This window comes from Pangasianodon hypophthalmus, chromosome 8 (assembly GCF_027358585.1).
Source record: "Pangasianodon hypophthalmus isolate fPanHyp1 chromosome 8, fPanHyp1.pri, whole genome shotgun sequence".
NCBI lineage: Eukaryota > Metazoa > Chordata > Actinopteri > Siluriformes > Pangasiidae > Pangasianodon > Pangasianodon hypophthalmus.
This window is the reverse complement of record NC_069717.1, coordinates 455826-478325: the sequence shown is the minus strand read 5'-3', so window position 1 is coordinate 478325 and position 22500 is coordinate 455826. Positions and strand designations below refer to the sequence as shown.

Below are 22500 nucleotides of genomic sequence, written 5' to 3'. Positions count from 1 at the left end.
ATCATCTGCTGTATCCATGCTGTGGTGTCTTAATGAATAAACACTATATCGATTCAATAAACAGGAATTTTACAGCTATATATATATATACACATATACACATGGATGTTTTTATTCCTTTTGATGCTTCTATTTCTTACACACATCTTCGAGTTGCTCTATAACACATTAACACACTCGCTGTGTGTGTCGAGCTGCTCTATAACACATTAACACACTCGTTCTGTGTTGAGTTGCTCTATAAACACATTAACACACTCGCTGTGTGTCGAGTTGCTCTATAACACATTAACACACTCGCTGTGTGGGTCGAGCTGCTCTATAACACATTAACACACTCGCTGTGTGTGTCGAGCTGCTCTATAACACATTAACACACTCGCTGTGTGTCGAGTTGCTCTATAAACACATTAACACACTCGCTGTGTGTGTTGAGCTGCTCTATAACACATTAACACACTCGCTGTGTGTCGAGTTGCTCTATAACACATTAACACACTCGCTGTGTGTGTCGAGTTGCTCTATAACACATTAACACACTCGCTGTGTGTCGAGTTGCTCTATAACACATTAACACTCGCTGTGTGTGTCGAGTTGCTCTATAACACATTAACACACTCGCTGTGTGTCGAGTTGCTCTATAAACACATTAACACACTCGCTGTGTGTCGAGTTGCTCTATAACACATTAACACTCGCTGTGTGTGTCGAGTTGCTCTATAACACATTAACACACTCGCTGTGTGTCGAGTTGCTCTATAAACACATTAACACACTCGCTGTGTGTCGAGTTGCTCTATAACACATTAACACACTCGCTGTGTGTGTTGAGCTGCTCTATAACACATTAACAGACTCGCTGTGTGTCGAGTTGCTCTATAACACATTAACACACTCGCTGTGTGTGTCGAGTTGCTCTATAACACATTAACACACTCGCTGTGTGTCGAGTTGCTCTATAACACATTAACACTCGCTGTGTGTGTCGAGTTGCTCTATAACACATTAACACACTCGCTGTGTGTCGAGTTGCTCTATAACACATTAACACACTCGCTGTGTGTGTCGAGTTGCTCTATAACACATTAACACACTCGCTGTGTGTCGAGTTGCTCTATAAACACATTAACACACTCGCTGTGTGTCGAGCTGCTCTATAACACATTAACACACTCGCTGTGTGTGTCGAGTTGCTCTATAACACATTAACACATTAACACACTCGCTGTGTGTGTCGAGTTTCTCTATAACACATTAACACACTCGCTGTGTGTGTCGAGTTGCTCTATAAAGACATTAACACACTCGCTGTGTGTGTCGAGTTGCTCTATAAACACATTAACACACTCGCTGTGTGTGTCGAGTTGCTCTATAAACACATTAACACACTCGCCGTGTGTCGAGTTGCTCTATAAACACATTAACACACTCGCTGTGTGTGTCGAGTTGCTCTATAAACACATTAACACACTCGCCGTGTGTCGAGTTGCTCTATAAACACATTAACACACTCGCTGTGTGTCGAGTTGCTCTATAAACACATTAACACACTCGCCGTGTGTCGAGTTGCTCTATAAACACATTAACACACTCGCTGTGTGTCGAGTTGCTCTATAAACACATTAACACACTCGCCGTGTGTCGAGTTGCTCTATAAACACATTAACACACTCGCTGTGTGTCGAGTTGCTCTATAACACATTAACACACTCGCTGTGTGTCGAGTTGCTCTATAAACACATTAACACACTCGCTGTGTGTGTCGAGTTGCTCTATAACACATTAACACATTAACACACTCGCTGTGTGTGTCGAGTTGCTCTATAACACATTAACACACTCGCTGTGTGTGTCGAGTTGCTCTATAAACACATTAACACACTCGCTGTGTGTGTCGAGTTGCTCTATAACACATTAACACACTCGCTGTGTGTCGAGTTGCTCTATAACACATTAACACACTCGCTGTGTGTCGAGTTGCTCTATAACACATTAACACACTCGCTGTGTGTCGAGTTGCTCTATAAACACATTAACACACTCGCTGTGTGTGTCGAGTTTCTCTATAACACATTAACACACTCGCTGTGTGTCGAGTTGCTCTATAACACATTAACACACTCGCTGTGTGTGTCGAGTTGCTCTATAACACATTAACACACTCGATGTGTGTCGAGTTGCTCTATAAACACATTAACACACTCGCTGTGTGTGTCGAGTTGCTCTATAAACACATTAACACACTCGCTGTGTGTCGAGTTGCTCTATAAACACATCAACACACTCGCTGTGTGTCGAGTTGCTCTATAAACACATTAACACACTCCCTGTGTGTGTCGAGTTTCTCTATAACACATTAACACACTCGCTGTGTGTCGAGTTGCTCTATAACACATTAACACACTCGCTGTGTGTGTCGAGTTGCTCTATAAACACATTAACACATTCGCTGTGTGTCGAGTTGCTCTATAACACATTAACACACTCGCTGTGTGTCGAGTTGCTCTATAACACATTATCACACTCGCTGTGTGTCGAGTTGCTCTATAACACATTAACACACTCGCTGTGTGTGTCGAGTTGCTCTATAACACATTAACACATTCGCTGTGTGTCGAGTTGCTCTATAACACATTAACACACTCGCTGTGTGTCGAGCTGCTCTATAACACATTAACACACTCGCTGTGTGTCGAGTTGCTCTATAAACACATTAACACACTCGCTGTGTGTCGAGTTGCTCTATAACACATTAACACACTCGCTGTGTGTCGAGTTGCTCTATAAACACATTAACACACTCGCTGTGTGTGTCGAGTTGCTCTATAAAAACATTAACACACTCGCCGTGTGTCGAGTTGCTCTATAAACACATTAACACACTCGCTGTGTGTGTCGAGTTGCTCTATAAACACATTAACACACTCGCCGTGTGTCGAGTTGCTCTATAAACACATTAACACACTCGCTGTGTGTCGAGTTGCTCTATAAACACATTAACACACTCGCTGTGTGTGTCGAGTTGCTCTATAACACATTAACACATTAACACACTCGCTGTGTGTGTCGAGTTGCTCTATAACACATTAACACACTCGCTGTGTGTCGAGTTGCTCTATAACACATTAACACACTCGCTGTGTGTCGAGCTGCTCTATAACACATTAACACACTCGCTGTGTGTGTCGAGTTGCTCTATAACACATTAACACATTCGCTGTGTGTCGAGTTGCTCTATAACACATTAACACACTCGCTGTGTGTCGAGTTGCTCTATAAACACATTAACACACTCGCTGTGTGTGTCGAGTTGCTCTATAAACACATTAACACATTCGCTGTGTGTCGAGTTGCTCTATAACACATTAACACACTCGCTGTGTGTCGAGTTGCTCTATAACACATTAACACACTCGCTGTGTGTCGAGTTGCTCTATAACACATTAACACACTCGCTGTGTGTGTCGAGTTGCTCTATAACACATTAACACATTCGCTGTGTGTCGAGTTGCTCTATAACACATTAACACACTCGCTGTGTGTCGAGTTGCTCTATAACACATTAACACACTCGCTGTGTGTCGAGTTGCTCTATAAACACATTAACACACTCGCTGTGTGTGTCGAGTTGCTCTATAACATATTAACACACTCGCTGTGTGTGTCGAGTTGCTCTATAACACATTAACACACTCGCTGTGTGTCGAGCTGCTCTATAACACATTAACACACTCGCTGTGTGTCGAGCTGCTCTATAACACATTAACACACTCGCTGTGTGTCGAGTTGCTCTATAACACATTAACACACTCGCTGTGTGTCGAGTTGCTCTATAAACACATTAACACACTCGCTGTGTGTCGAGTTGCTCTATAAACACATTAACACACTCGCTGTGTGTGTCGAGTTGCTCTATAACACATTAACACACTCGCTGTGTGTTGAGCTGCTCTATAACACATTAACACACTCGCTGTGTGTCGAGTTGCTCTATAACACATTAACACACTCGCTGTGTGTCGAGTTGCTCTATAAACACATTAACACACTCGCTGTGTGTCGAGTTGCTCTATAAACACATTAACACACTCGCTGTGTGTCGAGTTGCTCTATAAACACATTAACACACTCGCTGTGTGTGTCGAGTTGCTCTATAAACACATTAACACACTCGCCGTGTGTCGAGTTGCTCTATAAACACATTAACACACTCGCTGTGTGTGTCGAGTTGCTCTATAAACACATTAACACACTCGCTGTGTGTCGAGTTGCTCTATAACACATTAACACACTCGCTGTGTGTCGAGTTGCTCTATAAACACATTAACACATTCGCTGTGTGTCGAGTTGCTCTATAAACACATTAACACACTCGCTGTGTGTCAAGTTGCTCTATAACACATTAACACACTCGCTGTGTGTCGAGTTGCTCTATAACACATTAACACATTAACACACTCGCTGTGTGTGTCGAGTTGCTCTATAAACACATTAACACACTCGCCGTGTGTCGAGTTGCTCTATAACACATTAACACACTCGCTGTGTGTCGAGTTGCTCTATAAACACATTAACACACTCGCTGTGTGTGTCGAGTTGCTCTATAACACATTAACACACTCGCTGTGTGTGTCGAGTTGCTCTATAAACACATTAACACACTCGCTGTGTGTCGAGTTGCTCTATAACACATTAACACACTCGCTGTGTGTGTCGAGTTGCTCTATAAACACATTAACACACTCGCTGTGTGTCGAGTTGCTCTATAACATATTAACACACTCGCTGTGTGTCGAGTTGCTCTATAAACACATTAACACATTCGCTGTGTGTCGAGTTGCTCTATAAACACATTAACACACTCGCTGTGTGTCGAGTTGCTCTATAACACATTAACACACTCGCTGTGTGTCGAGTTGCTCTATAACACATTAACACACTCGCTGTGTGTCGAGTTGCTCTATAAACACATTAACACACTCGCTGTGTGTGTCGAGTTGCTCTATAACACATTAACACACTCGCTGTGTGTCGAGTTGCTCTATAACACATTAACACACTCGCTGTGTGTGTCGAGTTGCTCTATAACACATTAACACATTAACACACTCGCTGTGTGTGTCGAGTTGCTCTACAAACACATTAACACACTCGCTGTGTGTCAAGTTGCTCTATAAACACATTAACACACTCGCCGTGTGTCAAGTTGCTCTATAACACATTAACACACTCGCTGTGTGTCGAGTTGCTCTATAACACATTAACACACTCGCTGTGTGTCGAGTTGCTCTATAACACATTAACTCACTCGCTGTGTGTGTTGAGCTGCTCTATAACACATTAACACACTCGCTGTGTGTCGAGTTGCTCTATAACACATTAACACACTCGCTGTGTGTGTCGAGTTGCTCTATAAACACATTAACACACTCGCTGTGTGTCGAGTTGCTCTATAACACATTAACACACTCGCTGTGTGTCGAGTTGCTCTATAAACACATTAACACACTCGCTGCGTGTCGAGTTGCTCTATAAACACATTAACACACTCGCTGTGTGTCGAGCTGCTCTATAACACATTAACACACTCGCTGTGTGTTGAGCTGCTCTATAACACATTAACACACTCGCTGTGTGTCGAGTTGCTCTATAACACATTAACACACTCGCTGTGTGTCGAGTTGCTCTATAAACACATTAACACACTCGCTGTGTGTCGAGTTGCTCTATAAACACATTAACACACTCGCTGTGTGTGTCGAGTTGCTCTATAACACATTAACACACTCGCTGTGTGTTGAGCTGCTCTATAACACATTAACACACTCGCTGTGTGTCGAGTTGCTCTATAACACATTAACACACTTGCTGTGTGTCGAGTTGCTCTATAACACATTAACACACTCGCTGTGTGTTGAGCTGCTCTATAACACATTAACACACTCGCTGTGTGTCGAGTTGCTCTATAACACATTAACACACTCGCTGTGTGTCGAGTTGCTCTATAAACACATTAACACACTCGCTGTGTGTCGAGTTGCTCTATAAACACATTAACACACTCGCTGTGTGTCGAGTTGCTCTATAACACATTAACACATTAACACACTCGCTGTGTGTCGAGTTGCTCTATAAACACATTAACACACTCGCTGTGTGTGTCGAGTTGCTCTATAAACACATTAACACACTCGCCGTGTGTCGAGTTGCTCTATAAACACATTAACACACTCGCTGTGTGTGTCGAGTTGCTCTATAAACACATTAACACACTCGCTGTGTGTCGAGTTGCTCTATAACACATTAACACACTCGCTGTGTGTCGAGTTGCTCTATAAACACATTAACACATTCGCTGTGTGTCGAGTTGCTCTATAAACACATTAACACACTCGCTGTGTGTCAAGTTGCTCTATAACACATTAACACACTCGCTGTGTGTCGAGTTGCTCTATAACACATTAACACATTAACACACTCGCTGTGTGTGTCGAGTTGCTCTATAAACACATTAACACACTCGCCGTGTGTCGAGTTGCTCTATAACACATTAACACACTCGCTGTGTGTCGAGTTGCTCTATAAACACATTAACACACTCGCTGTGTGTGTCGAGTTGCTCTATAAACACATTAACACACTCGCTGTGTGTCGAGTTGCTCTATAACACATTAACACACTCGCTGTGTGTCGAGTTGCTCTATAAACACATTAACACATTCGCTGTGTGTCGAGTTGCTCTATAAACACATTAACACACTCGCTGTGTGTCGAGTTGCTCTATAACACATTAACACACTCGCTGTGTGTCGAGTTGCTCTATAAACACATTAACACACTCGCTGTGTGTGTCGAGTTGCTCTATAAACACATTAACACACTCGCTGTGTGTCGAGTTGCTCTATAACACATTAACACACTCGCTGTGTGTGTTGAGCTGCTCTATAACACATTAACACACTCGCTGTGTGTCGAGTTGCTCTATAAACACATTAACACACTCGCTGTGTGTGTCGAGTTGCTCTATAACACATTAACACACTCGCTGTGTGTCGAGTTGCTCTATAACACATTAACACACTCGCTGTGTGTGTCGAGTTGCTCTATAACACATTAACACATTAACACACTCGCTGTGTGTGTCGAGTTGCTCTACAAACACATTAATACACTCGCTGTGTGTCAAGTTGCTCTATAAACACATTAACACACTCGCCGTGTGTCAAGTTGCTCTATAACACATTAACACACTCGCTGTGTGTCGAGTTGCTCTATAACACATTAACACACTCGCTGTGTGTCGAGTTGCTCTATAACACATTAACACACTCGCTGTGTGTGTCGAGTTGCTCTATAAACACATTAACACACTCGCTGTGTGTCGAGTTGCTCTATAACACATTAACACACTCGCTGTGTGTCGAGTTGCTCTATAAACACATTAACACACTCGCTGCGTGTCGAGTTGCTCTATAAACACATTAACACACTCGCTGTGTGTCGAGTTGCTCTATAAACACATTAACACACTCGCTGCGTGTCGAGTTGCTCTATAAACACATTAACACACTCGCTGTGTGTGTCGAGTTGCTCTATAACACATTAACACACTCGCTGTGTGTCGAGTTGCTCTATAACACATTAACACACCCGCTGTGTGTCGAGTTGCTCTATAAACACATTAACACACCCGCTGTGTGTCGAGTTGCTCTATAAACACATTAACACACTCGCTGTGTGTCGAGTTGCTCTATAACACATTAACACACTCGCTGTGTGTCGAGTTGCTCTATAAACACATTAACACACTCGCTGTGTGTGTCGAGTTGCTCTATAAACACATTAACACACTCGCTGTGTGTCGAGTTGCTCTATAACACATTAACACACTCGCTGTGTGTCGAGTTGCTCTATAAACACATTAACACACTCGCTGTGTGTCGAGTTGCTCTATAAACACATTAACACACTCGCTGTGTGTCGAGTTGCTCTATAACACATTAACACACTCGCTGTGTGTGTCGAGTTTCTCTATAACACATTAACACACTCGCTGTGTGTCGACTTGCTCTATAACACATTAACACACTCGCTGTGTGTGTCGAGTTGCTCTATAACACATTAACACACTCGCTGTGTGTCGAGTTGCTCTATAACACATTAACACACTCGCTGTGTGTGTCGAGTTGCTCTATAACACATTAACACATTAACACACTCGCTGTGTGTGTCGAGTTGCTCTACAAACACATTAACACACTCGCTGTGTGTCAAGTTGCTCTATAAACACATTAACACACTCGCCGTGTGTCAAGTTGCTCTATAACACATTAACACACTCGCTGTGTGTCGAGTTGCTCTATAACACATTAACACACTCGCTGTGTGTCGAGTTGCTCTATAACACATTAACTCACTCGCTGTGTGTGTTGAGCTGCTCTATAACACATTAACACACTCGCTGTGTGTCGAGTTGCTCTATAACACATTAACACACTCGCTGTGTGTGTCGAGTTGCTCTATAAACACATTAACACACTCGCTGTGTGTCGAGTTGCTCTATAACACATTAACACACTCGCTGTGTGTCGAGTTGCTCTATAAACACATTAACACACTCGCTGCGTGTCGAGTTGCTCTATAAACACATTAACACACTCGCTGTGTGTCGAGCTGCTCTATAACACATTAACACACTCGCTGTGTGTTGAGCTGCTCTATAACACATTAACACACTCGCTGTGTGTCGAGTTGCTCTATAACACATTAACACACTCGCTGTGTGTCGAGTTGCTCTATAAACACATTAACACACTCGCTGTGTGTCGAGTTGCTCTATAAACACATTAACACACTCGCTGTGTGTGTCGAGTTGCTCTATAACACATTAACACACTCGCTGTGTGTTGAGCTGCTCTATAACACATTAACACACTCGCTGTGTGTCGAGTTGCTCTATAACACATTAACACACTCGCTGTGTGTCGAGTTGCTCTATAACACATTAACACACTCGCTGTGTGTTGAGCTGCTCTATAACACATTAACACACTCGCTGTGTGTCGAGTTGCTCTATAACACATTAACACACTCGCTGTGTGTCGAGTTGCTCTATAAACACATTAACACACTCGCTGTGTGTCGAGTTGCTCTATAAACACATTAACACACTCGCTGTGTGTCGAGTTGCTCTATAACACATTAACACATTAACACACTCGCTGTGTGTCGAGTTGCTCTATAAACACATTAACACACTCGCTGTGTGTGTCGAGTTGCTCTATAAACACATTAACACACTCGCCGTGTGTCGAGTTGCTCTATAAACACATTAACACACTCGCTGTGTGTGTCGAGTTGCTCTATAAACACATTAACACACTCGCTGTGTGTCGAGTTGCTCTATAACACATTAACACACTCGCTGTGTGTCGAGTTGCTCTATAAACACATTAACACATTCGCTGTGTGTCGAGTTGCTCTATAAACACATTAACACACTCGCTGTGTGTCAAGTTGCTCTATAACACATTAACACACTCGCTGTGTGTCGAGTTGCTCTATAACACATTAACACATTAACACACTCGCTGTGTGTGTCGAGTTGCTCTATAAACACATTAACACACTCGCCGTGTGTCGAGTTGCTCTATAACACATTAACACACTCGCTGTGTGTCGAGTTGCTCTATAAACACATTAACACACTCGCTGTGTGTGTCGAGTTGCTCTATAAACACATTAACACACTCGCTGTGTGTCGAGTTGCTCTATAACACATTAACACACTCGCTGTGTGTCGAGTTGCTCTATAAACACATTAACACATTCGCTGTGTGTCGAGTTGCTCTATAAACACATTAACACACTCGCTGTGTGTCGAGTTGCTCTATAACACATTAACACACTCGCTGTGTGTCGAGTTGCTCTATAAACACATTAACACACTCGCTGTGTGTCGAGTTGCTCTATAACACATTAACACACTCGCTGTGTGTGTTGAGCTGCTCTATAACACATTAACACACTCGCTGTGTGTCGAGTTGCTCTATAAACACATTAACACACTCGCTGTGTGTGTCGAGTTGCTCTATAACACATTAACACACTCGCTGTGTGTCGAGTTGCTCTATAACACATTAACACACTCGCTGTGTGTGTCGAGTTGCTCTATAACACATTAACACATTAACACACTCGCTGTGTGTGTCGAGTTGCTCTACAAACACATTAACACACTCGCTGTGTGTCAAGTTGCTCTATAAACACATTAACACACTCGCCGTGTGTCAAGTTGCTCTATAACACATTAACACACTCGCTGTGTGTCGAGTTGCTCTATAACACATTAACACACTCGCTGTGTGTCGAGTTGCTCTATAACACATTAACACACTCGCTGTGTGTGTCGAGTTGCTCTATAAACACATTAACACACTCGCTGTGTGTCGAGTTGCTCTATAACACATTAACACACTCGCTGTGTGTCGAGTTGCTCTATAAACACATTAACACACTCGCTGCGTGTCGAGTTGCTCTATAAACACATTAACACACTCGCTGTGTGTCGAGTTGCTCTATAAACACATTAACACACTCGCTGCGTGTCGAGTTGCTCTATAAACACATTAACACACTCGCTGTGTGTGTCGAGTTGCTCTATAACACATTAACACACTCGCTGTGTGTCGAGTTGCTCTATAACACATTAACACACCCGCTGTGTGTCGAGTTGCTCTATAAACACATTAACACACCCGCTGTGTGTCGAGTTGCTCTATAAACACATTAACACACTCGCTGTGTGTCGAGTTGCTCTATAAACACATTAACACACTCGCTGTGTGTCGAGTTGCTCTATAACACATTAACACACTCGCTGTGTGTCGAGTTGCTCTATAACACATTAACACACTCGCTGTGTGTCGAGTTGCTCTATAACACATTAACACACTCGCTGTGTGTGTCGAGTTGCTCTATAACACATTAACACATTAACACACTCGCTGTGTGTCGAGTTGCTCTATAACACATTAACACATTAACACACTCGCTGTGTGTCGAGTTGCTCTATAACACATTAACACACTCGCTGTGTGTCGAGTTGCTCTATAACACATTAACACACTCGCTGTGTGTCGAGTTGCTCTATAAACACATTAACACACTCGCTGTGTGTGTCGAGTTGCTCTATAAACACATTAACACACTCGCTGTGTGTCGAGTTGCTCTATAACACATTAACACACTCGCTGTGTGTCGAGTTGCTCTATAAACACATTAACACACTCGCTGTGTGTCGAGTTGCTCTATAAACACATTAACACACTCGCTGTGTGTCGAGTTGCTCTATAACACATTAACACACTCGCTGTGTGTGTCGAGTTTCTCTATAACACATTAACACACTCGCTGTGTGTCGAGTTGCTCTATAACACATTAACACACTCGCTGTGTGTGTCGAGTTGCTCTATAACACATTAACACACTCGCTGTGTGTCGAGTTGCTCTATAACACATTAACACACTCGCTGTGTGTGTCGAGTTGCTCTATAACACATTAACACACTCGCTGTGTGTCGAGTTGCTCTATAACACATTAACACACTCGCTGTGTGTCGAGTTGCTCTATAAACACATTAACACACTCGCTGTGTGTCGAGTTGCTCTATAACACATTAACACACTCGCTGTGTGTCGAGTTGCTCTATAACACATTAACACACTCGCTGTGTGTGTCGAGTTGCTATACAACACATTAACACACTCGTTGTGTGTCGAGTTGCTCTATAACACATTAACACACTCGCTGTGTGTGTTGAGCTGCTCTATAACACATTAACACACTCGCTGTGTGTCGAGTTGCTCTATAACACATTAACACACTCGCTGTGTGTTGAGCTGCTCTATAACACATTAACACACTCGCTGTGTGTTGAGCTGCTCTATAACACATTAACACACTCGCTGTGTGTGTCGAGTTGCTCTATAACACATTAACACACTCGCTGTGTGTCGAGTTGCTCTATAACACATTAACACACTCGCTGTGTGTCGAGTTGCTCTATAACACATTAACACACTCGCTGTGTGTGTCGAGTTGCTCTATAACACATTAACACACTCGCTGTGTGTCGAGTTGCTCTATAACACATTAACACACTCGCTGTGTGTCGAGTTGCTCTATAACACATTAACACACTCGCTGTGTGTGTCGAGTTGCTCTATAACACATTAACACACTCGCTGTGTGTGTCGAGTTGCTCTATAACACATTAACACACTCGCTGTGTGTCGAGTTGCTCTATAACACATTAACACATAATTATTTTTAAATCCTGTTCGCAGCATCGCAATTAAAAACTACAGAAGAAACAGAGTAAATACACTGACACACCACCGCTGTGTACTGAACACTACAGGAGCGGAAAATACTGCTTTAAGGTCATCCTGTCGTTGACCTTTGACCTTTGTAAGGACGTACCGATGTAGCTGCTGGTGTTTTCGTCTCCTCTGCGTATCAGTTTGGTGTCTTTACAGGGAGGCGGAGCTTCTGCTGCTTTTTTACCTTTTTCTCCTTTAGCTGAGTCTTTAGCACTTGGAGACAGTAAACCTGCTGCCTGTTTCACACACACACACACACAACCACACACAAACACGTTATACACATTCACGTAAAATGCCGTGCATAAGTATTGACCCCCTGTGAAGTTTTCTGGAACTGAAATGGACTTAATTGGGAGTTTATGTCATAAATCTGCACAAAATATTCCATAATACTATGGAGTAGTAAAATAATGTGAAGTAGTGAGAGAAATCACTCCACACAACCTGAACACTCATCACAGCTCAAACAGTGGGAGTGTGTGGAGTGTTATGTATATATATATATATGTGTGTGTGTGTGTGTGTGTGTGTTCTCACTCTCTGTACTGCAGCTCTTCTCTGCATGTCAGTGTTCTTGATGTCCAGCAGTTGAAACTTCACTAATTTTGCCACCAAGTCAACAGAAAGCTCGTCTCCTGAGTCCAACACTGACCTCGCCACCTCTGTCACCTACACACACACACACACACACACACACACACACACACACTTCGTTAAACACCACCTTATGTGTTTTATCTGTAATATTTGTGCAGTGTGTTTTTTTTACCTCATAAAATGCAGGAAGCTCTTTGATCTTCCTCGTCTTTGGGTTCCCGAGATCATTAACCTGAGACGCATTAGACGATGATTTATTAACACTGCATATAACGTGCGTGAGCATGTAATAACATATTTCTGGAATAAAATATGAATATTCAGGAGACAACATGAGATATGATCGCATTTACACCACAGCGCTGCTGAGTTCTGGACTCTGATTGGTCAGAAGGTGTTGATTAGTTTTCTATAACAGCAGCTCTGACAGTAGCACAGGTTTATATTAATGCACTCATTCTAATACATTATCGTTTCTATAGCAACGGCTTGTTTACAGGGACGTGTACGAAGGACGCTCCATATAAATGGATTAAGAAAACATCTTTCTTAAAGTAAGGAGACGTTTGTGTAACACGTATGGAAGGAGTCTCCAGTGTCAGCGCTTTGTAACAGTCAGAGGTAAAGCTGTAACTTTAAGTTTTCCGACGTCTTCAGGACAGAGGAGTTTACGCTTCTTTGTGTATTTTTATTTTATTAACTTGAAGAGAGAGAATAAAGAGAGTCTGGTGAGGGAACGACTGTTTATAGCTGCTATAACATACGCGACAACAGGAACTAACTCGTTTCACATTCAATGTAACAATAAACGGATAAAAAATATAATGTTTCGTTTTTTAAAAAAAATTAAATATTGTCATTATTGGTAAATTGCTGTGGTGTAAGAGGAATAAAACACTTGGGGGTGTGCAGTTATAGGAAAATAATCAACTTCAGGGTGCTAACAGTGACTCCGCTTCATCACGCGGGGGTTTGTTGGTTAGAGAGCCGAGGTTCTGTACCTTCTGCAGCAGGTTCTCCCAGGACAGGAGTGTGAAGAGGCGACGGAGGGGCTGCTGTACGGCGTGACACAGAGCTCTCATACACACCTCATCATACACACTGTCACACACCACCAGAGACACACACACACCCCAACACTCCTACAACACACACACACACACACTTCATACTCATTTTCATTCATTTATTATTATTATATTCTTCATTTTACATTATGGTCACAGTGGAGCTTGTAAGTGTGTGTACTGTGTGTAATGTTTTTGCTGTGAGTGTGTGGATGGGAGGAGAGTGTACCTCCTGCAGCACAGCTGAGCTCAGAGCCGCTTCCCCCTGCTTCCCCACTGCACCTGCACTTCCGCTGCCCTCACTCTTAGCGCGTTTAGGAGCCATTTCAGTCCGGTTTCACACACTGCACAGTCAACAGCCTTCACACACACATCCGTCAGCCAGCCTTTTTCATTCAGGTCGAAATCGCACTACAGATTAACTCATTAAACGAATGATTGTGCTGAAGTTGCTGTATGTGTCTGGGAGAGAACTGTGGTAACCCATAGCAACCAAACAAACCATCGCGTAGCAGCGTCGCCTCTCAACACCGGAAGTAAAGTTCCAAACATAAAAATAATCAACAGGATTAATTTGAATAAGTGGTTAAAAAATACCATATTGCAGCACAGTGTGTATTCCTATATTTTTCAAAAATGTAAAAAATATATATTTATAAATATCTGTGTATTTCTTGTTGTCCGGTTTGGAATGCGGAAGTCGCCTGGACCAATCAGATGTCTTCCTTTCATCCGGGCATTCCGGCTCTTCCAGGCGCTTGGCTCTCTGCAGAGTGAGTGCTAACTAAATAATGAAAATAAATAAATAAAAAGATGTTTTAAATAATTTAAAGTAAAATAATGGCTGTTATTTAGCAAAGAAGACTGAGAGAAGTGTGTTTTTATGGGAAGTGTGTTTTTTAATTTATTTATTTTTGAGATCATGTTGTACTTAAACCAACGAAAAATAATACAAAATGTTTATACTACACATAGATAATATAGAAAATTGTGATTAATTGATCATTTCTATTCCCAAATTTAAAAATATATATTTAATATATATAATAAACAATATATATGTTAGGGCTGAACTAAAGGTTGGCCAAATATTGGCTTATAAACATTACCATAAAATATATCAATAAACATGATTTCTGTGTTGCAGTGATTATTATAGTTAGTGTTTTTGTCAGCGGTGTGTTCCAACATGAATGTTTTAATCCCAAAAAATGCACAAAAATACACTGAAGTTAAAAAGTTAAAAGTAAAAATATAAACAAAGCTTAAAAATATAGGATATCACTCTAAGCGTTATCATAACTCTTAATTATTTTATAGTTTTATGCTTAATTCGTTAATCTCCGTTTTATTAGTATTCTTATTTAGCTGGAGAGAAACCGGTCATGGCGCATGCGCACAAATATATTGTTCTGCGTCATCACTGTGCGACGAGCCGAGTCAATATGGCGAGCGGTAAGAAAAGTGCACTTCTGTCTTCTTTAGCCGCTTATGGAGACGATTCAGAGCAAGACTCAGATCCAGACACCGATGAACAAGGTACAGTGTTGTGTGTTTTATCTAAATTAACCTTTTAATGAGCTTTAACTCAGTGAAATAAACAGGAAGTCACTGTACGGCTCGCGTGATCCGCCTCCGCTCGCTAACATTAATGTTCTGTATTTACAGTTTACACTGAATAATAAAGTGCAGAATTCATCATAATCTTAAAATAATACAGTTTAGATGTTATTATTATCTAGTTAACTTTTTATACAACCGAATAATGAGAGTGTACATAACTGACTGACTGACTGAGGTCTATTTACCTACAACTGTAATTAAACACTTATTATTATTATTATTATTATTATTATTATTATTATTATTATTATCAGTAGCAGTAATATTTTTCTACTTTAGATTGGTCATGGAAATTGATTAAAATGCCTATTAACAAATCAATATAAAAACACATTAAACACATAGAGAAAAAAAAAAACACCCAACACACGCCATCCTCCAATCATCAAGCTCCATCCTCCACCCGACACGCTCCATCCTCCACCCGACACGCTCCATCCTGCACCCGACACGCTCCATCCTGCACCCGACACGCTCCATCCTGCACCCGACACGCTCCATCCTGCACCCGACACGCTCCATCCTGCTCCCGACACGCTCCATCCTCCACCCGACACGCTCCATCCTGCTCCCGACACGCTCCATCCTGCACCCGACACGCTCCATCCTCCACCCGACACGCTCCATCCTCCAATCATCAAGCTCCATCCTGCACCCGACACGCTCCATCCTGCTCCCGACACGCTCCATCCTGCTCCCGACACGCTCCATCCTCCACCCGACACGCTCCATCCTGCTCCCGACACGCTCCATCCTGCACCCGACACGCTCCATCCTCCACCCGACACGCTCCATCCTCCACCCGACACGCTCCATCCTCCACCCGACACGCTCCATCCTCCACCCGACACGCTCCATCCTCCAATCATCAAGCTCCATCCTCCACCCGACACGCTCCATCCTCCACCCGACACGCTCCATCCTGCTCCTGACACGCTCCGTCCTCCACCCGACACGCTCCGTCCTGCACCCGACACGCTCCATCCTGCACCCGACACGCTCCATCCTCCACCCGACACGCTCCATCCTCCACCCGACACGCTCCATCCTGCACCCGACACGCTCCATCCTGCACCCGACACGCTCCATCCTCCACCCGACACGCTCCATCCTGCACCCGACACGCTCCATCCTCCACCCGACACGCTCCATCCTCCAATCATCAAGCTCCATCCTCCACCCGACACGCTCCATCCTCCACCCGACACGCTCCATCCTGCACCCGACACGCTCCATCCTGCACCCGACACGCTCCATCCTCCACCCGACACGCTCCATCCTGCACCCGACACGCTCCATGCTCCACCCGACACGCTCCATGCTCCACCCGACACGCTCCATGCTCCACCCGACACGCTCCATCCTGCTCCCGACACGCTCCATCCTGCACCCGACACGCTCCATCCTGCACCCGACACGCTCCATCCTCCAATCATCAAGCTCCATCTTCCACCCAACACGCACATGATAAATATCATGTAATTATTGTGCCTTTGAGAATCGTGATCTGATGTTTTTGTCCGATCGCTCCGCCCACACACACACACACACACACACACACACACAGATATTAACATTATAAACAACAGTTGGTAAAAATCTCCTCAGATCTGATCCTCGTCCCTGAGGCTTGGAACTGATGCTTTAATTTATTACAGATCAGGAATCTTCAGTGTTCGGTTTCTGTATTCCTAACAGCAGTGTGTAATCTGTGTACAGCGGTCTGACTGTGTTTGTGTGTAACTGATTACTGATATCGTGTGGTGTGGCGCAGAGGCTCATGGGGGATTGGTGTCGGCCGGTTACGGGGACGATGACGCCGGTCGAGCAGAGGAAGGAGACGAGAGAGACTCGGGGAACGAAGAGAGCGACGAGAACGACGGAATCTCGGTCAGTTTGTTTCCACTGGATTTGTACACGATCCAGATGTTTACAGGATTTTTGCACATGTGTTTATTAGACACGTGTGTTAGTTTTACTAATGACTAATCACTTTAATAATAATAATAATAATTATTATTATTATTATTATTATTATTATTATTATTATAATGACAAATAATATTATTATTTGTAAATTTTATTATTATATGTCTTGCCATCTTTTTGGTATGTGTGTTCTGGAAGCTTCATACCAAGTCAAATTCCTTGAGTGTGTGTGTGTGTGTGTGTGTGTGTGAGTGTGTGTGTGAGTGTGTATGTGTGTGTGAGCCCACCTGACAATAAAAGATCTTTCTGATTCTGATTCTAATAAATATATTAATAATGTATAATTTATAAAGCATCGAAATTTATATCCGAAGCCCAGTGAAGAACACGGAGATGATTACAGAAGCAGTTTCAGTTACTCAATACAAATGACGTGTTCATGACGTAAAATAAAAAAAATATTGTGTGTGGATTAAACACTTGCATTAAAAATTACTAAATAACTGAGACACAGGAATGTTATCATATGATATCGATAACATTCCTTCATCTCAAATAATTAGTGTTTAATTATATACTTTCCTTAAGTTATCATATGACAACATTCCTGTATCTCAGTTATTTAGTGTTACAAACCGCAGGGCAGGATTTCCCCGAATTTTCTCTGAAATGCTGTTTATAGGCTGCGGGTCACAGAACCCACTGAGAGAACCCTGTGTGAGAACCCACTGTGAGAACCCTGTGTGAGAACCCTGTGTGAGAACCCTGTGTGAGAACCCTGTGTGAGAACCCTGTGTGAGAACCCCTGAGTCTCTGAGCAGAGTGACGCTGCAGTAAAGTGTGTAAAGTCTTCACCAGCAGGTGGCGCTGTGGGGTTGAAGTATAGTGTACCATTTATATCTAAAATATAGATGGAGTTCTGTAAGTTAGGATGTTTTTAAAGAAACCGTGTGCGAATTTATTTTAAGTTAGAATATTAACGCCATGTTGGTTTATTAGGTTATAGTTTTATTAATAACTTGCTATTAATAATATAATTAATCGGCTTATTAAGAGAGAGTATAAAAAATTTACATAATACATCCGATTAAATTTGAATAATAAAAATTAGAATACATTGTGATATTAGATTAGGATATTTTTAAAAGAAAGTCTGTAATGAATTGGGTTAAATCAGGAAATTAAAAGATTATACAAATTTAAATAGAGAAATTAATTCTATAATAAATTAGATTCATTGAGTTATTAGGCTGTTAATATTTATATATTTATATATAATACATCAGTTTATTGGGTTAAAACAATAATATATTGGGTTAAGATATTAACAGTGTTAAATTATTAAAAATAAAGTGTGTTTAATGTTAGAAATGTTTCACAGGCTGATGTTATTATAGAATATCAATAAAAATCAGATTATAAAATAAGAATATTATTAATGAGTCATGCGAACGCACTCACGATTCAGTCGATGTTTTCTTTTCTGAGTGTTTTCAAATGTTTTTACTTTATATGTACATACATTTTATATATATATATATATATATATATATACATATTTATTGATATTGTGTGTGTTTAGATATTTCTAAATGCAGTTCGTGTTAAATAATTTCATTTTCCTCTTTTTTTTTTCATCCATAACTATAAGATTAGCTTCATCCTTTATTCACATCCACACATGACTTTATTTATAAATACAATATAAAACTTTTACACATGACTTTATTTATAAATACAATATAAAACTTTTACACATGACTTTATTTATAAATCAGATCATTTTATTGTGTTCTGTTTTTAAATCTGAATTCCTGAAGTTTTCCTAAACATCCACTCCCTTCCACACAGCTCTCTCATGTTTACTGATGATTATTAATAAATGTGTTATAAATCTTATAAATTCCTCTGTGTGTGTGTGTGTTTGTGTTTGTGTGTGTTTGTGTGTGTTTGTGTGTGTTTGTGTGTGTGTGTGTGTGTGTGTGTGTGTGTGTGTGTGTGTGTGTAGGAAGCGGACGATTCTGACTCGGCTGAACCTCACGAGGATTCAAAGGTATTTGGACAAAGAAAGAAAAAACTCTAACATTTAATCTATTTTATCTTTTAGATTTATTTTTAAGTTACAAACGTACCATTAATTTGTGAAGCTAATTCAATTCAATTTTATTTTATTGTAATAATGATAAAGTTTTGTTAAGAAAAATTGAAATGTAGTAAATTAAATTAAAGTAAATTTGAGTTTAAATGTTGTGTATTTTTAGAGTTAGTTAGCTAAAGTTTATGTTTCTGTTTTTGGCTAGTCGGAAATCTGATTAAACTGAACTAGCTAGGTTTTAAGATCGAGTTTTAATTGTTAGCTGTCCAGCTGAAGTTTGTCAGGTTTTAGGTTTTGTATAACTAGTTAACTTTCAAGGATTAGTACAAGTTATGAATGTAAGCTAGCTAGCTAAGTGTGACGTGTTTTAATGTTAGCTAGATATGTTTTTTTTAGCTTATCAGCTACATTTAATGAATGATTATAAAATTAAGTATAATTTGTAAGTGCTAGCTAAATCAGGGCATCGTAGCTAAATGAAATGATTATCAAAAATTTGTGCCGGTTTAAAACATTTAAAATGTGAATTTTAGAGACATTTTATACTTGAGATAGTTAGATTTAGCTAATAACGTTTGTTACAGGTTAAATGTTGTGTATTTTTAGTTGTAGCTAGTTTTTATTAAACTATTAATTAATGAGTTTTTATTAGACCTGAAGAAACTTAACTAGCTAGGTTTTAAGAACACGTGTATGTTTTAAGTGTTAGTTATGTAGCTGAAGTTCGTCAGGATTTAGCTGTTGTATATTTAGCTAACTTTTAAAGATTATCAAAACATTGTGTCTTTTTATTTTAATCTTTTAAATATAAATCACAGTGCAGCTCAGGAGCTCAGAACTGTAAAGTCCATAAACGTTGTTCTACTTTAGAGAGAGATTTTGCGAACAGCGTCTCAGTAAAAGGTTAAACTCGATGTTTTGATGTGGTGCTGATGTTCCTGAAGACAAGCAGCCACACGACCTCGCTGTGTTCATTAGCGCTGAACATTTCTGAGCTGTGAGGCGTGAGGCGTGTTCCGACTCCTGCGCTGTTTCAGAGGAACGTCACGTGACCGCGCCCTGCAGGAATAAAACACCATCACCACAGGAAGTGATGCGCAATCACTAAACACCAGTTAGCATTAAAGTTTTATTATTTCATTGTCGAGTTTCCTCTAAAACTTCCACCTGTGTAGCACTTTACATTTTTTCAATCAGTATTAACTTTTGTGAGGGAGAGTGTGTGCGCAAGAGTGTGTGCGCATGTGAGGGAGAGTGAAAGTGTGTGTGTGTGCGAGAGTGTGTGTGCGAGAGTGTGTGTGCGAGAGTGTGTGTGCGAGAGTGTGTGCGAGAGTGTGTGTGCGAGAGTGTGTGTGCGAGAGTGTGTGTGCGAGAGTGTGTGTGCGAGTGCGAGAGTGTGTGTGCGAGTGCGAGAGTGTGTGTGCGAGTGCGAGAGTGTGTGTGCGAGTGCGAGAGTGTGCGAGTGCGAGAGTGTGCGAGTGCGAGAGTGTGCGAGTGCGAGAGTGTGCGAGTGCGAGAGTGTGCGAGTGCGAGAGTGTGCGAGTGCGAGTGTGTGCGAGTGTGAGAGTGTGCGTGTGTGAGAGTGTGTGTGTGTGTGCGAGTGTGAGAGTGTGTGTGTGTGCGAGTGTGAGAGTGTGTGTGTGTGCGAGTGTGAGAGTGTGTGTGTGTGCGAGTGTGTGTGTGTGCGAGTGTGAGAGTGTGTGTGTGTGCGAGTGTGAGAGTGTGTGTGTGTGTGTGTGCGAGTGTGCGAGTGTGTGTGTGCGAGTGTGCGAGTGTGCGTGTGCGAGTGTGCGTGTGCGAGTGTGCGTGTGCGAGTGTGCGAGTGCGAGTGTGCGAGTGCGAGTGTGCGAGTGCGTGTGAGAGTGTGTGTGAGAGTGTGTGTGAGAGTGTGTGTGTGCGAGTGTGTGTGTGCGAGAGTGCGAGAGTGCGAGTGTGCGAGTGTGCGAGTGTGCGAGTGTGCGAGAGTGAGAGTGTGCGAGAGTGAGAGTGTGCGAGAGTGAGAGTGTGCGAGAGTGTGCGTGTGTGCGAGAGTGAGCGTGTGCGTGTGTGCGAGAGTGAGCGTGTGCGTGTGTGCGAGAGTGAGCGTGTGCGTGTGTGCGAGAGTGAGCGTGTGCGTGTGTGCGAGAGTGAGCGTGTGCGTGTGCGTGTGCGAGAGTGAGAGTGTGCGTGTGTGCGAGAGTGAGAGTGTGCGTGTGTGCGAGAGTGAGAGTGTGCGTGTGTGCGAGAGTGAGAGCGTGCGTGTGTGCGAGAGTGAGAGCGTGCGTGTGTGCGAGAGTGAGAGCGTGCGTGTGTGCGAGAGTGAGAGCGTGCGTGTGTGCGAGAGTGAGAGCGTGCGTGTGTGCGAGAGTGTGTGTGCGCGCGAGTGTGTGTGTGCGAGAGTGCGAGTGTGTGTGTGCGAGAGTGCGAGTGTGTGTGTGCGCGAGTGTGTGTGTGCGCGAGTGTGTGTGCGCGCGCGCGAGAGTGTGTGTGCGCGCGCGCGAGAGTGTGTGTGCGCGCGCGCGCGAGTGTGTGTGCGCGCGCGCGCGAGAGTGTGTGCGCGCGCGCGCGAGAGTGTGTGCGCGCGCGCGCGCGAGAGTGTGTGTGTGTGTGCGCGCGAGAGTGTGTGCGCGCGAGAGTGTGTGTGTGTGTGTGTGTGTGAGAGAGTGTGTGTGTGTGTGTGTGTGTGTGTGTGTGTGAGAGAGTGTGTGTGTGTGTGTGTGAGAGTGTGTGTGTGTGTGTGTGTGAGAGAGTGTGTGTGTGTGTGTGTGTGTGTGATTAATGATTCTGTAGATGTTAAAAAAACATTTTCGTTTAAAACTTTAA

The 22500-nt window shown here is 42.5% G+C and overlaps 2 protein-coding genes across 3 annotated transcripts in view; one reads left to right on the top strand and one right to left on the bottom strand.

The window, feature by feature from the left end:
- Positions 1–14558, bottom strand: part of spag17 (sperm associated antigen 17) — a 44619-nt gene extending 30061 nt beyond the window's left edge. The window contains exons 1-5 of one of the 2 annotated variants that reach the window (XM_053236510.1): positions 14281–14558; positions 13986–14126; positions 13157–13216; positions 12925–13056; positions 12485–12620 (exon numbers count right to left, since the gene is read on the bottom strand). In XM_053236510.1, the coding sequence (XP_053092485.1) occupies positions 12485–12620; positions 12925–13056; positions 13157–13216; positions 13986–14126; positions 14281–14376 (565 nt within the window). In that variant the 5' untranslated portion in view covers positions 14377–14558. The remainder of the gene's footprint in view (positions 1–12484; positions 12621–12924; positions 13057–13156; positions 13217–13985; positions 14127–14280) is intronic. The other variant, XM_053236509.1, reaches the window with a different exon arrangement.
- Positions 14559–15419: 861 nt separating this feature from the next.
- Positions 15420–22500, top strand: part of sap30bp (SAP30 binding protein) — a 20333-nt gene continuing 13252 nt past the window's right edge. Inside the window, exons 1-3 of the mRNA XM_053236429.1 lie at positions 15420–15590; positions 17449–17564; positions 19612–19656. Of these exons, the coding sequence (XP_053092404.1) occupies positions 15437–15590; positions 17449–17564; positions 19612–19656 (315 nt within the window). The 5' untranslated portion in view covers positions 15420–15436. The remainder of the gene's footprint in view (positions 15591–17448; positions 17565–19611; positions 19657–22500) is intronic.